The sequence below is a fragment of the Mobula birostris genome, chromosome 13, assembly GCF_030028105.1.
Source record: "Mobula birostris isolate sMobBir1 chromosome 13, sMobBir1.hap1, whole genome shotgun sequence".
NCBI lineage: Eukaryota > Metazoa > Chordata > Chondrichthyes > Myliobatiformes > Myliobatidae > Mobula > Mobula birostris.
Window position 1 is genome coordinate 95,129,431 of NC_092382.1, and position 16,244 is coordinate 95,145,674.

The 16,244-nt window shown below is 55.7% G+C and overlaps 1 protein-coding gene across 1 annotated transcript in view; it reads right to left on the reverse strand.

Annotated features, from left to right (window-relative positions):
• patl1 (PAT1 homolog 1, processing body mRNA decay factor) overlaps positions 1-12,604 on the reverse strand; it is a 57,227-nt gene extending 44,623 nt beyond the window's left edge. Inside the window, 7 exon segments of the mRNA XM_072275541.1 lie at positions 20-127; positions 234-431; positions 943-1,023; positions 8,309-8,395; positions 8,397-8,479; positions 9,637-9,730; positions 12,478-12,604. Of these exon segments, the coding sequence (XP_072131642.1) occupies positions 20-127; positions 234-431; positions 943-1,023; positions 8,309-8,395; positions 8,397-8,479; positions 9,637-9,730; positions 12,478-12,510 (684 nt within the window). The 5' untranslated portion in view covers positions 12,511-12,604.
• Between the last annotated feature and the right edge of the window lie 3,640 nt (positions 12,605-16,244).

A 16,244-nucleotide genomic window follows, 5' to 3' on the forward strand; every position in this document is an offset into this window, starting at 1 on the left:
CCAGCTCCGTGACACTCACCATGACGTTGAGGAGCTGCGTTGGAGACCGCCGGTCGACGAAGGGTGCGGAAAACCGCTGGTGGATTGGAGCTCGCACGTGGATGGGGGTCGGGCACAGGATGGAGGGCTGGGGGGTGCGGGGAGAGAGTACGATTACTGCCACGCACACACACACACTGAACCCCTCCCACCCCCTCGCCGACACCGGGGAGAGGCGCGCCTCGGGTCCCTACCTGCTGCCCGAGGGAGAGGACGGCATGCTGCTTGGGCGGGGTGCCGATCGGTGCAGTCCGCACCGGCGGGGAGCCGATCACCGGGGACGAGGACCTCGGAGGGGGCGCCCGGTCCGACAGATCCCTCTCGGGGCCCGCGCCCACCGCTGGGCGCCTGGGCAGGACGGAGTCCTTCGACCTGGACAGTATTCGGCTGCCCTGGTGGGGTGGGGGGGAAGGGAGGGAGGGAGGGAGGGAGAGGGAGAGAAAAATAACAGGCTCCAGTCTGGTGCTGGCCGATACACACCATGACCCCCGTCTCCTTCCCCCTTCCCTTTGCAGTCCCTGTCTGGCCGACCACCCGACCTCCCACCTCCCCGAATTCTTCCTCTCCTCTCCTGCACCCTTCGCCATCCATCCCCATGACCCCCCACCCCCATTTCCAATGCTACCCCAGCCGGCACCCCCCACCGCTCCTTCCCCTCTCTCCTCCCCCACTGCCATTATTCCCTCGGGCACCTGGACTACTGTCCGTGTCTGACACCTCCCAACCCCAACCACCCCGGCGACGAGACCTCCTTCGCCCCTATACCCCTGGCCCATGTCCCTCGGCTCCTCCCTTCCCCTGACCCCCCCCACCCCAAATCAGCCCCCATTCCCCCCTCCCCTCCCCTGACGCAATATCTCAGGGGAACCCACCCCAGCCCCGCCACAGCCCCTCGGCACCCACCTCCAGCTGGGAGAAGAAGGAGCTTCCCATGCCCCGGAACATGGCGGGGCCTTCCCACATGCTGGGGTGGAGCTGAGGGACCTGCCGGGGGGGTGGGGGGGGAGAGAGAGAGAGGCATGAGTGCCGGAGGAGAACGCTCGCGAGCGACGGGCTCCCGGGGAGACCTGCCCGCCCCGGAGGGGAGGGCCTGCCACGCACGCAAAACACGACGGAGGAACTCAGCAGGCCGTGCGGCGTCCGCTTGGTGGGTTGAATGAACGGCCGACGTCCTAGGCCGAGACCCGTCATCCTCCCACGTTCCTTTGTGCAAAAATACAGTCGGCCCTCCTTAGGACCCGGCGGAGCTCCAGACCTTATTTAACCTGCCTCATGTGCGGTGGACTTTAGGACCCGGCGGAGCTCCGGACCTTATTTAACCTGTCTCGAGTGTGGTGGACTTTAGGACCCGGAGGAGCACTGAATTAGCAGTGTTCCTGTTGATGAAAATGATTTCGATGAAGATTGAAAATTAAGTGGAAACAATGAAGCGATCAGAAAGAGGTGAGGCGCCATCAGTCACTGGAAAAGCGTTCGGCTGCAGTCGGTCCACGATCAGAACAATTTGAAAGGATTAAGTGAGAAAGGCTCTGCCCCAATGAAAGCTACAATTATTACCAAGCAACGCAGTGGTTTAATTATTGAAATGCATACGTTTCTTAAGTGTTTTATCTGCATGGAAAGTTAAAATATATACTACATACTAAGACAAACATTTGACTAACTGACGCTAATTAATATCGAATGTACCTGTTCCAACTTACTAAGAGAACTTCAGTTTATTTTCGATCCTGATTCGCGGTAACCTACGCACATCCTCCCGCATACTTTAAATCATCTCTAGGTTACTTATAATACCTAATATAATGTAAGTGCTATCAAATAGTCGTTACACTACATCATTCAGGGAATAACGGCAAGAAGAAAAAAAGAAGTCTGTTCATGCTCAAACAATGAGTGCAGGAGACAACTTCCGGGTTTTCCCCACTCCGCACATGCGGAACCCGCAGATAAGGAGGGCCGACTGTACCGTGATTTACAGTTGATTGGTGTTCTTTTTCTCTGCCCCCAAGATTACCCACAAAAGTACGTCTCGCAGATTCCTCCCATCCGGTAGGCGCTGCAGGAGTCTCCGTTCCCGCACCAGCAGGCACAGGAAGAGCTTCTTCCCTGAGGCTGTGACCCTGCTGAACCCCACAACACAGTGCTAAGCAGTATTGCACCCATATTGTACTGTCTCAGTACTTTTATATTTGTGTGCTGTAGCACTTTTTATTCGCAGGTATTTTGTAAATAACACTATTCGTTGCATTTCTAGTCAGATGCTAAGTGAGTCCTGACGAAGGGTCTCGGCCCGAAACGTCGACTGCACCTCTTCCTAGAGATGCCGCCTGGCCTGCTGCGTTCACCAGCAACTTTGATGTGTGTTGCTTGAATTTCCAGCATCTGCAGAATTCCTGTTGTTTAAGTGCATTCCATTGGCTTTATGTCTGTACTCGGCACAATGACAATAAAGTTGAATCTAATCTGACCTAATCTAATTCTCAGTTAGACCAAAGAAACACGATGGAAAACTACGAAGACAGACAAGTAACGAAAGGGTGCAAGACAAACGGTGCAAACAAGCAAAGAAATACAGTCGGCTCTCCATATCTGCGGACCCGGATCGGGGGAAAAAAACAGCCGGAAGTCCTCTCTCCAGCACTCGTTGTTCGAGCACAGATCCTGACATTAGTACTATTGAGCCTCCTCCAAAGCGTCATTATTCCCGGAAACAACACAGTGCAGCTATTTACATAGCATTTCCACTGTATTAGGTATTATAAGTACTGTAACCTACAGATGATTAAAGTCATTTCAGCATTGTTCACCTCGTTCATTCGCTACCTGTGTTGTGAGCGAGAGGAAGGAGCTTAAGGCCAGTAAGGGATGGCTGGCTGGCTACGCAAAGCGCTACAGCCTCAAGAACTGAAAGATCACGGGAGAATCGGCGTCGGCTGACGCCGAGGCAGCACCAGCGTTCCCAGAAGAGCTGCGATGGTTGTGTCTGTACTGAACGTGTACAGACGTACTTTTTTTCTTGTCGTTATTCCCTGAACAATATAGTATGACAACTATTTACATTGCAGTAGGAATCGTAAGTAATCCAGAGATAATTTAAAGTACAGTCGGCCCTCCTTATCCGTGAGGGATTGGTTCCGGGACCCCTCGCGGATACCAAAAACCGCGGATGCTCAAGTCCCTTATTTACCCTGTCTCAATGTGGTGGATCTTAGGACCCAGCGGAACCCCAGACCTTACTTAACCTGTCTCAGTGCGGTGGACATCAGGACCCGGCGGGGGAACTCTGAATCCCTAGTGTTTTTGTTCACGAAAATAATCATGATCGTGATTTAAAATAAAGTAGAAATAATAAAGTGATCGGAAAGAGGTGAAACCCCATCGGTCATTGGAAAAGCGTTAGGCTACAGTCGGTCAACGATCGGAACAATTTTAAGGGATAAAGTGAGAAAGGCCCTGCCCTGATGAAAGCCACAATTATTACTAATCAACGCAGTGGTTTAATTATTGGGTTTTGGGTTTTTGATCCTCCACCTCAACCCGGCACGGATGGAGAGCACGCTCGGGAATGATCTGTCACTGGATCGAACCTGGGAATTTCTGTTCCCAAGCCCGGCGCTGAAACATACGTTTCTTAAGTGTTTTATCTGCATAGAAAGGTAAAATATATACTAACGTTTGACTAGCTCACACTAACTAATACCGGATGTACCTGTTCCGACTTACTTAGTAAGAGAACTTCCATCTTTTTCTCAGTCCCGATCCAGGATAACCCATGCACATCCTCCCGTATACCTTAAACCATCTCTAGATTACTTGTAATATCTAATACAATGTAAATTCTTTGTAAAATAGTTGTTATACTGCATTCTTTAGGGAATAATGACAAGAAAAAAAAGTCTGTACACGCTCGAACAACAAGTGCCGGAAGAGCACTTGCGGGTTTTCTCAATTCGCGGTTGGTTGAATTCGCGCATGCGGAACTCGCGGGTAAGGAGGGCCGACTGCATACAGGAGGATGCACGTAGGTTATATGCAAACACCACGCCATTTTATACACAGGACTCGAGCATCCGCGGAATTTGGTATCCTATAGTGCAGGCAGATACACTCGTGAAGTTTAAGAGACTACTAGACAGGTATATGGAGGAATTTAAGGTGGGGGGTTATATGGGAGGCAGCGTTTAAGGGTCGACACAACATTGTGGGCCAAAGGGCCTGTACCGTGCTGTACTATTCTATGTTCTATGTAATAATACTGAGACCGTAACTTGTAGAGTTCTTGAAAGTGAGTCCGTATCTTGCGGAATCAGTTCAGGGTTGGGGGCGGGTGAAGTCACCCACGGCGGTTCAGGAGCCTGGTGGTGGAGGGGTGATAACTGTTCCTGAACCCGGTGCTGTGGGACCTGAAGCTCTTGTAACACCCCCCCACCCCCCCCGGTTCCCGACGGCAGCAGTGAAAGACAGCGGCGTGAACGTCGCAGGCTCCTGGATGACGACCGCTGCCGTTTCGCGGCAGAGCCTCTTGCAGACGCGCCGAGCGGTTGGGAGGGAACAGCTGTCAGCCCCTGCACCTGGGCCGCTGAACGTTGCCCCCCCCCAGAAAACTTCTCAACCCGGGCCGAAAATGCTGGAGGAACTCAGCAGGTCAGGCAGCATTGACAGAAAGGAGTACACAGCTGAAAGTCTTACGGCGTCTGTGGAAGTCTGGGCGAGGCGCCGGATTGGGCGCAAAACGCCGAGCTCCTCTTTTTTCAAATCTATTTATTATTATTATCCAAATTTAACAAGAGTACATCGAAGTAGGCAGCACTTACAATGTCCCAAGAAAAAAAAACATTTTTTTAAAGATTGAAAAAATTTTGGTGACGAAAAAAAAGAGAGAAAAAAAAAGACCCCACTAAGCAAGAAAAAGTGAGGAAAAAAAACTCCATTTGGTATTCAACCCCGGAGCCATGCGTCATATCAAAAGCTTCGAAAGATAAACATCTAAAGATAAATTATGCAGTTTTTCTTAGTTTTTAAGTCAGTTTGTCATGTGTTTTCGTGATATCATTCTGGAAAAGCATTGTACCATTTCTTAATGCATGCATCACTACACGACAATGAAAGGGGACTGCGTGTCCTCATAATCAAACCACCAGAAAAGAAAAAAAAAGTACCAAAAATTTACAATTAGACCCTAGAGGAAATGTATCAATGAACTCAAATCATAGTAACGAGCAAATCTTTTCTCAAAATCAAATAAAGGTTCAAAGGCTCGACTTCTAATTTTCTCCAAACTAAGACATAGCATCACTTGAGAGAACCATTGTGACAAAGTGGGAGCCGATGTATCCTTCCACTTCAATGAAATGGCCCTCCTAGCTATCGATGTAACGGTTTTGCACGGTTCGCCTCGCGGGCTCGAGGACTGCTTGCACCTCGCAGTTAAGCAAACCGCTGAGCGGACCTCTCGAATTGAGAGATTCAGACTTGACCTCCCTGGGTACCCTGTCGTGACCCTCTGCAGCTCTGCTTTCCCTACGATATTCTACATTGTGTTGCGTTTTTTTTTCAAAAATCCTACTTTGAAGCTGCCTTCATTTATTTGTGACTTGCAATGATCTCGTTTTTAAAAACACCGTTCCGCCGTCGCGAGGCAATAGATTTCACGACGTGCACGGTACCATGCGAAAGTCTTGCGTGCATACTGGGAAGGCTGGCAGTACGTTGGGCCGTGTAACGCGCTCAGTGGAGTTCACGTCGGGAGACGTCCTCCCTAAGCCCCGCTTGTGAGGGTCTGAGAGGCCCCCCGTCTCTACCCGGGGCGCAGGAGGTCGAGGGGAAATCTTACAGGCCTCACAACCTATGATAAAACTGTACACACAACTGGGTGCACAGCTTTGGTGTCCGTATCTCGTGAGGGACGTGACGGCACTGGAGAGAGCTCGGAGAAGGGCGACTGGACTCACTCCAGGCCTCGCAGGGTATGAGCTGTGAACAGCGATCCAAAGAAGTAAACCTTTCCAGGCCGAGCAGACGCAGAGTGAGGCGGGACACGATGGAAGTGTTCGGAATCATTAAGGGTGTAAGTAAGGTGGATGCCAGCTACTATTTTCTAAAATTAATCCATCATCGAGGACACGGGGCCAGAGGTGGAGACTGGTTAAGGGGAGATTTCATAGAAATATAGAAATCTACAGCACAATACAGGCCGTTCGGCTCACTATGTTGTGCTGACCACGTAACCTGCTCTAGAGACTGCCCAGAATTTCCCTACCGCCTGGCCCTCTATTTTGCTAAGCTAAATGTACCTTAAAAGACCCTAACGTATCCACATCCAACCACCATCGCTGGCAGCCCATTCCACACACCCACCACTCTCTGTGTGAAAACTGACAACCCCTCTGTTCCCTCTTCCAAGCACCTTAAAACTGTGCCCCCTCGTGTTAGCCATTTCAGTCCTGGGAAAAAGCTTCTGACTATCCACACGATCAATGCCTCTCATCATCTTGTACACCTCTATCAGGTCACCTCTCATCCTCCGTCGCTCCAAGGAGAAAAGGCCAAGTTTACTCAACCTATTCTCATAAGGCATGCTCCCCAATCCAGGCAGCATCCTTGTAAATCTCCTCTGCACCCTTACTATGGTTTCCACGTCCTTCCTGTAGTGAGGCGACCAGAACTGAGCACAGAACTCCGAGTGGGGTCTGACCAGGGCCTCGTAGAGCTGTAACATCAGGAAGCGTTTCTTGAGACGTGGAACAGGCTGCCTGGTTGTGCAGTTCAGAGTCGCACCTGAGGGCTGCTCAAATCCCAACTCGACAGTTTTTTTGACACAGGTTGGGAAGAGGAACTTGGCAAGCTTCGAACGGCCCGTTCTGGTCAGAAAATTCTGGACGTTCTCTTGTTCTAATATCTCCAGCCAGGGAGCCTGAGACTTTTGCACAGTGCGAGACTAATTTTACACATCGCGCTGTACTGCTGGCACAAGAAAAAAAAAACAAATTTCACGACATACGCGAGTGACGGTAAACCTGATTCTGATACGGGTCTCTGTTGTAGACGGAGAGTGGGCAGGGGGAGGGAGAGGGGGATCGCGGTTGGGGAAACGGGGAGCACCAGAGAGACGTTCTGTAAAGATCAATAAACCGATTGCTTGGAATGAAGTACCTCGCGCGGTCTCCCAGGGCTGGGTGTGTCTGCATCCGCGACAGCCCCTCACTCCTACCCAGCCCCCCGCCGTCCCACACTCCCTCCCCAGTGGCGCTCCTCGATTGCCAATTCCCAACCTCCTCCACCCCCGCCAGACCGACAGACCCGCCCTCCGCTCCGTGCTGACTCTCGCCTCGGGCTGTCCCACGGGATGGTGCCAGCGGCGGAAAACCCGGATCCCGGACTGGTTGGATCACGCCCGCTGAGCCCCGTTCGAACGCAGGGGAACGCGGGAGCGGCGGAGTGGGGGAGAGAGATCCAGCACGGCCCACCACGGGCACACCCCTCACCTCACCCTCGGCCACACCTACAGTTGGAGCCGCCCTGGTGAAAGGCAGCAGACATCAGCGACGGTCCGCCACAATCTCCTCAGAGATACTGAATCCTGAGGCCGCCCCACCCCCTCAGCACCAGACTCAGGAAGAGCCACTTCCCGTCGACCACCAGGTCTCTGAACAAATCCACCCCCCCCCCCACCACCCCCTCGGAACAACAAGGGAGAGATCACCTTGCACCGGAAGGGTCTCGCGTCGCACGCGGAGGGCCACAGGGGGAGGCAGCTGCTGGGGGGGGGGGGGGGAGCGAATGGCCGGCGTTTCAGGCGCGAGACCGCCCGGCGGGGACCGTGACGGAGGGGCTCTGCGGGACCGGGGCAGCGTCTTCGCTAAAAGAATGCAGAGTTGGCGTTGGGGCCCGGGACTCTTCAGCAGTCCCTGATGGAGGGTGCTGGCCCGAAACGTACACTGTTTACTCTTCACTGCAGCTGCTGCACGGCCCGCTGAGTTACTGGGGGGGGGGGGGGGGGAGAGGCTCTCTGTCTGTCTCTCCTCTCCACCCCCCCCAGTCCCAATTTCCAGGCCCTGCAGATTTTCCCCTGCTGGTCGCCAGGACGAACTGCATTTCCTCATCAAAGCTCCAAGCACGGATACTCGGTAAACCTACAGAACGGCGACCACGTCGGACCGGATCGTTGGAGGTAGCAAACTGCGCCAGCACGAAGCAGAGAGGGAGAAGGGCGGGTCCGGAGAGTCGGGGGGAGGGAGACAGGGGAGGGGGCTGCTTGCTTGCTCACCCGCTGCGCGGCGTTGGAAGGCACGGCCCCCATGACGGCAGGGTCCTCCAGCTCGCTGTCCACCACCAGCCGGCTGATGCTCTCCGCCAGGTCGCTGGCCCCCCAGCAGGTCGTCCCCGGGATCACGGCCCCCTTCCTCGCCCAGGCCGTCTGCCTGCTCCTCCCAGTCCTCTGCCCGGCGAGGGGGGTGGTCGGTCAGTCAGTCAGTCACCCTCGGCCCAGGACCACCCCGTGAACACCCCACTCCCCCACCCCCGGGGCACGGGTTTCCGAGCGATGCGCGGGAGGCAGGAGGGGGGCCTGGGACAGAGAGAGGAGGAGCCGAGCCCAGCCAGGGAGGGCGGGGGGTTGGGGGGCGCCCTGCCGTGCCTGAGCTCTGCGAGACTGCGCCGGGGGGAGACGCGGGCAGCTCTCAGGCCCGCCAGGCGACAAGGATGGACAGCTCTTGCCCCGGGAGAGAGGGCCCATGGGGTCGGACCGCCGGGACCTAGGGCTTTGCCCCGGAGCGAAGGAGACAGGGGAGGGTGAACAGACTTGGGGAGCAGAAACTGGGGGGGGGGTGGGGAGATTGGATCGGGCCCCAAACGCAGGGAAGGGCAGCGGTTATGTCAAAGTGGCCTCTCTACTCCCCTAAAAAATCCTCCTCCTCCCTCTCAGACCCTCCACCCTCGAATCCCCCCCCCCGCACTCCGCCAACCCCAACCACACCGCCCACCCTCCTCCTCTGGCTCTCAGTTTAATGCCTCGATCTCAGCCCATGGCTGTCACCTCATCCTCCCCTCAATCTCCCTCCCTACCGGGACTCCCCACACCCGGCCCTCCCCCACCCACTGCCCAAAATCCTCCTCCATCGCCGTCCTCCACCCTCCCTCCCCCACTTCCCTCTCCTCCTCCCTGACACTCCCTCCTCCTCATCGAGTCTCCTCCGACACTCTCTGTCCCTCCTCCACTTCTGTCTCCCTCCTCCCCTCCCATCCGACCATCTCCTGACACACTCTTTCCCTCCTACTTCGACCGCACCCCCTCCTCCCCAACTCCTCTACCCTTTCCTACTCCCCCTCCTCTGATGACAAACCCCTCCGACACTCTTCCTCCTCCCCCTCCAAAACCTCCTCTTCTCCCACCTCCACACCCAGTCCTTCCCCCTCCTTAGATACTCCCTCTTCCCCCCCACCCACCAATGGCACCCCCCTTCCCTTTTCTGCTCCGATGACACCCCTCCCACCTCCCTCAATGGCACACCCTCCCCTCTCCGCCCTCACCCTTCCTGCCTGCCCCCCCACTCCCTCCCCCAGGGGCCCCGACCGGCAGGGAGGTCGGCCACTCACCTACTGCCCCGGATCCGAACGTGTCCTCGTTGAACTGGTCGATGTCATGGTCCTCTTCCTGCAGGGCCTCCTCGTCGTCCTCCTCCTCGAGGCACTGAGGGGACGGAGGGACACGCGGAGTCAACGCTCAGTCCCTGTCACCCACACCCGTGTCGGTCTCCCCCACCTTTATTTCTTTCTCTTCACCCCCAAGCCAACGCCCCTCCTTCCCTCCTCCTCCTCAGTCCGACCCTCCCCGCCTCTCAACCCCTCCATCCTCCTCCTCCTCAGTCGGTACCTCCTCAACCTCTCCCTCCCCTCCTCAGTCTGTCCTCCCCACCTCTCAACCCCCTCCCTCCCCCTCAGTCCGTCCCCCCCTCCCTCTCAGTCCATCCCTCGCGACCCCCTCCCTCCCCCTCAGTCCATCCCTCCCCCTCTCCTCAACCTCCTCCCTCTCAGTCCATCCCTTGCAACTCCCTCCCTCCCCTCCCCGCCTCTCCTCAAACCCCTCCCTCCCCCCTCAGTCCATCCTCCCCGCCTCTCCTCAACTCCCTCCCTCCCCCCTCAGTCCTTCCTCCCCACCTCTCCTCAACCCCCTCCCTCCTCCTCTCAGTCCATCCCTCTCCGCCTCTCCTCAACCCCATCCCTCTCAGTCCGTCCCTCCCCGCCTCTCCTCAACCCCCTCCCTCAGTCCATCCCTTGCAACCCCCTCCCTCCTCCTCTACGTCCATCCCTCCCCGCCTCTCAAGCCCCTCCCTCCCCCCTCAGTCCATCCCTCCCCGCCTCTCCTCAATCCCTCCCTCCCCGCCTCTCCTCAACCCCCTCCCTCAGTCCATCCCTCTCGACCCTCCCCGCCTCTCCTCAACCCCTCCCTCCTCCTCCTCAGTCCCTCCCTCCCCACCTCTCAACCCCCTCCCTCCTCCTCTCAATCCGTCCCTCCCCGCCTCTCCTCAACCCCCTCCCTCCTCCTCTCAGTCCGTCCCTCCCCGCCTCGCCTTGACCCCCTCCCTCCACCCCTCAGTTCATCCCTCCCCGCCTCTCCTCAACCCCCTCCCTCTCCCCTCAGTCCATCCTGCCCGCCTCTCCTCAACCCTCTCCCTCCTCCTCTCAGTCTGTCCCTCCCCACCTCTCAGTCCATCCCTCCCCGCCTCTACTCAACCTCCTCCCTCCTCCTCTCAGTCCTTTTTACCCTCACCCCACGGTGATCTCTCTTCCACCCCTCCAACCCCTCCCTCTTGCACAACCCCCACACACCACTCCCCGCCCCTGCCACAATCCCCTCCCTCCCCAGAAGGCACAGGAGTTGAATCTGGCCATTCGGCCCATCGTGTCTGCTCTGCCATTCTGCTATCCCTCTCAACCTCCTACCCTCTTTCCGTCACCCTGCCTGACCAGGGGCCGATCGAAGCTCCCCTTTTAGGTACACCTGGCCACCTGTCCTCCCCCGCTGGCGGTCGCCATCTTCCACCATAACCCACACCCCAAGACCTCCTCCGAACCCACTCCCGTCCCTCCCCTCCCAAACCCCAGAACCTTTCCCACCCTCCCCATTTCACCCACTCTCCCCACGTTCTTGACCTGCTCCCTGTCCAGGCAACTTGATGACACCCTACCATCCCCCAGCCTGCCCCCAGCTAAGTCACTCGGCCCCATCCACGGAGCCTTCCCCAGCCAACTTCCCCCACACTTCTCCACTGGCAAGCCCCTGGCTACACCCCGAGCCTCTCTTACCTTCCCTCACCCACCCGGGCTCCGGTCTCCCCTCTCCCTCAACCGGGTAACACGCGCAGATAACCGTCTCTCCACCACTTGCCGGCTCCCCACGCCTCTCCCCTCCCGGACCCCCGGCGCCTCTGCCCCTGGCCCGGACCCTCTCTCCCCTCCCAGACCCCCGCGCCTCTCACTCGCCTCCCCTCCCAGACCCCCGCGCCTCTCACTCGCCTCCCCTCCCAGACCCCCGCACCTCTCCCCCCGCCCCGGACCCCCGGCGCCTCTCCCCCCGCCCCGGACCCTCTCTCCCCTCCCGGACCCCCGCGCCTCTCACTCGCCCCGCCTCCCGGACCCCCGCGCCTCTCCCCCACCCCGGACCCCCGCGCCTCTCACTCGCCTCCCCTCCCGGACCCCCGCGCCTCTCACTCGCCTCCCCTCCCGGACCCCCGCGCCTCTCACTCGCCTCCCCTCCCGGACCCCCGCGCCTCTCCCCCCGCCCCGGACCCCCGCACCTCTCACTTGCCTCCCCTCCCGGACCCCCGCGCCTCTCACTCGCCTCCCCTCCCGGACCCCCGCGCCTCTCCCCCACCCCGGACCCCCGCACCTCTCACTCGCCTCCCCTCCCGGACCCCCGCGCCTCTCACTCGCCTCCCCTCCCGGACCCCCGCGCCTCTCATTCGCCTCCCCTCCCGGACCCCCGCGCCTCTCCCCCGCCCCGGACCCCCGCACCTCTCACTCGCCTCCCCTCCCGGACCCCCGCGCCTCTCACTCGCCTCCCCTCCCGGACCCCCGCGCCTCTCCCCCGCCCCGGACCCCCGCACCTCTCACTCGCCTCCCCTCCCGGACCCCCGCGCCTCTCACTCGCCTCCCCTCCCGGACCCCCGCGCCTCTCCGCCGCCCCGCACCCGAACCCCCGCGCCTCTCACTCGCCTCCCCTCCCGGACCCCCGCGCCTCTCACTCGCCTCCCCTCCCGGACCCCCGCGCCTCTCCGCCGCCCCGCACCCGGACCCCCGCGCCTCTCACTCGCCTCCCCTCCCGGACCCCCGCGCCTCTCCCCCGCCCCGGACCCCCGCGCCTCTCACTCACCTCCCCTCCCGGACCCCCGCGCCTCTCCCCCGCCCCGCACCCGGACCCCCGCGCCTCTCACTCGCCTCCCCTCCCGGACCCCGCTCCGCCCGGGACATAGCTCCTCCGCCGCCTATCTTCGCCCTTTCCTTGGGGCCGCCACTAACTCATCGGCGCCATAGCTCGGGGCCTCCGCCGTCATCGCTCTGGGCATGCGCACCAGCCGGCACTCTCCGCACCGCGCCTGCGCTTACCGCCCCCTTTTGCTTCCGTCTCGGAATATGCGGCTGCGCATCGCCGTCGCCGCTGCCGGCTCTCCCCACCCGCCCTGCGCGCAGTCGACACGGCGGGTCGTGTTTCCCCGCGTTGCCGGCGCCGCCGGGGGTACGAGTGGCTGTCCTGGCGCACGCGCGGTTCTGCGCGGGGAAACACCCCGACCCCCTTGTGGGCGGGGCCGCCCTTACGTCAGAGCTCCGCGGGAGGATCCCTCGGCCCGTCGAGTTTCGCCGTCAACCCGGAAGCGACCGTTCAGCCTTTACTCTCTCTGCTAGCCCGCTACCATCGAGCTCTCCAGCTTTCAACCATTCCCTTTCACCCTTCCTGCCCCCTTATGGCGCTCGCCCGTAGAATTAGAGTGAAGTTAAGCACGCTGGTTCCGGATTCTGATGGTTGAGGGGGTTAATAGCTGTTCCGGAACCTGGTGGCGTGGGACCTGTTGGCTCCTAATGGCAGCTTCGTGAAGAGAGGGTGAGAGGTATAGAGGCATCCTGGGTTTCAAGCCCACCGCGGTGAGGTAATGTTACAGCTATATCACACCTTGGTCAGACCCCACTTGGAGTACTGTGCTCAGTTCTGGTCACCTCACCACAGGAAGAGTGCAGGAAAGTTGCCTAGATTGGGGAGCATGCCTTAAAAGAATAAGTTGAGTGAACTAGGCCTTTTTCTCCTTGGAGTAACGGAGGATGAGAGGTGACCTGATAGATGATGAGGGGCATTGATCGTGTGGTTAGTCAGAGGCTTTCTCTCCAGGGCTGAAATAGCTAACACGAGAGGGCAGTGTTTTAAGGTGCTTGGAAGTAGGTACAGAGGAGATGTCAGGGGTAAGTCTTTCACACAGAGAGTGGTGAGTGCGTGGAATGGGCTGCCGGCGACGGTGGTGGAGGTGGAAATGATAGGGTCTTTTAAGAGACTCCTGGATAGGTACATGGAGATTAGAAAAATGGAGCTATGCGATATAGGCAGTCTCTACAGTAGGCTACATGGTTGGCTCAACATTGTGGGCCGAAGGGCCTGTAATGTGCTGTAGGTTTCTACATTCTCCCTACAAGTGGGTGCACAGATGAACACGCTTGTCCTAGTCAGTCGAGGAACTGGGGCCCGGGGGCTGAGCACGTTACGTTGCAACTTGGCTTAAAAAAAATATAAAAGGCCTGTTTGGGCTGCAGCTGGAGTATTCAGCTCAGGTGTGGGGGCTTCGGAGAGGCCTCACAAGAGGCTGACCAGGACGCTGCCCTGGATTTGAGGGCAGGTGCTGGCAGGAGAGGCTGGACAGATTCTGGCTGTGTTCTCTGGAGCGTTCAGGGACCATGCCGAGAACTGATAGAGGTTCATAGGGTTACAAAGATAACAATAGTTTAGAGAGCTGCGTCCAAAATCCTGATAGTAGAATCGGAATCAGAATCAGAATCAGAATCGGGTTTATTATCAGCTGCATGTATCATGAAATTTGTTAACTTAACAGTTCAATGCAATACATAATCTAGCAGAGAGAGAAAATAATAATAATAATAAATAAATAAATTACATTATGTATATAGATGTATATTGAATAGATTAAAATCATGCAAAATATAAATAATGTTTATTTATTTTTTAATTTTATTTTTAAAATTTTTTTTTGCTTCAGCATAACGAAACCTTCAATTTCCAGATACACTTGCATTTACATTTCTTCCCCTCACAGATATCAGGCATCAGAACACTTCCATCAAAATATAGACATCACCACAACATCCTATACAAAAGCCCTTATTAGTACAGCAGGCAGGTTTACATCTATATACTGTAGAAAAGGCTGCCATGTTTTATGTAAACTATTTGTTTTTGAATGTACCATACATGTCAAAAAGTCCAAAGGAATGTATTCCATGATTAATTTCAGTCTTGGTCTGACCTGTGTTTTGTGATACCACACCAGAAGAAATATTGTATCATTTCTTAATGCATGCATTACTAAATGACAATAAAAGAGGACTGCGTGTCTTCATAATCTAATTTACGCCAACCAAAAAGTCCAGGGGCCTTATTGGATATCCAACAAAGTAAAATGTTCTTCCTCACACAAAAAGTCTGGATGTTAAAAAGTTTTTTCTTCTGTGCGTTAATAATATAACTGCTAAGAGGAAAGACACTGGGTCCAGTTCAAGCTCCATCTTCAGCAAAGTGGGTGTTTCGTTCTAAGGGTGAAGCCTCCAACAGTACTTTTTACAGCATCCTGAGGGAATGTTCTTGCGGACATCCTGAGCAGCTGGGAAAGGTCTGGGAGGAAGAGCTGGGAGCAGAAATTACAGCTGAAACGTGGGAGGACATCTGTGATAATGCAAAGAAGATTTCAGTTTGTAATAGAACTAAAGCATTGCAACTCAAAATTCGGCAGAGAGCCCATCTGACTCCAGATCATCTCTCGAAATTTCAGACGGGGGATTCTCCAATGTGTTCTAAATGTAAAGTAAATACTGGAACTTTCACCCACTGTTTTTGGACTTGTCCCAAACTTCAGGCACACTGGAATGATATTTCGGGTGAAATGGAAAAGAGTCTGAAAACAATGTTTATTTTTAAAAGTGAGGTAGTGTTCATGGGTTCAATGTCCATTTAGGAATCGGATGGAGGAGAAGAAGCTTTTCAAAGGTTTCAGTAGGGTACATTTAATGTCAGAGAAATGTATACGATATACATCCTGAAATTCTTTTTCTTGGCAAACATCCATGAAAACAGAGGAGTGGCCCCAAGAATGAATGACAGTTAAATGTTAGAACCCCAAAGCCCCCCCCAGCTCCCCTCCCACGCATAAGCAGCAGCAAAGCAACGATCCCCACCCGCAAAAAAAACCATCGCCCCTCCCCACCGAGCACTCGAGCGTGCAGCAAAGCATCAACAACACACAGACTTGCAGTACCCCAAAAAGACTACTCGTTCACCCAGTATTCAACATACCACAGGCTCTCTCTCTCTCCCCTCTCCCTAATGAGGGAAAAAGAGGTGTCCCCATTTTCACAGCGAGAGGGGAGACATAACAAACAACTCGCTGATTTATGGTGTTAAAAATCTGTTGCGTTTTTTTTCAGATGTTTCTAAATTGCTGAGTGTGTGCCTTCAGTGTTTTGTATCTCAAGATTAAAGTGATTGAATTGAATAGAATTGAATTGACTTTATTTCTTACATCCCTCCCATACATGACGAGTAAAAATCTTTACGTTACGTCTCCGTCTAAATGTGCAATCAGAGCAATTTATAATAAATAGAACAGTCAATGTAATGTAGAAATACACTCAAATCAGCATGAATTAATCAGTCTGATGGCCTGGTGGAAGAAGCTGTCCCGGAGCCTGTTGGTCCTGGCTTTTATGCTGTAGTACCGTTTCCCGGATGGTAGGTGCTGGAACAGTTTGTGGTTGGGGTGACTCGGGTCCCCAATAATCCTTCAGGCCCTTTTTACACCCCTGTCTCTGTAAATGTCCTGAATAGTGGGAAGTTCACATCTACAGATGCGCTGGGCTGTCCGCACCACTCTCTGCAGAGTCCTGTGATTGAGGGAAGTACAGTTCCCATACCAGGCAGTGATACAGCCGGT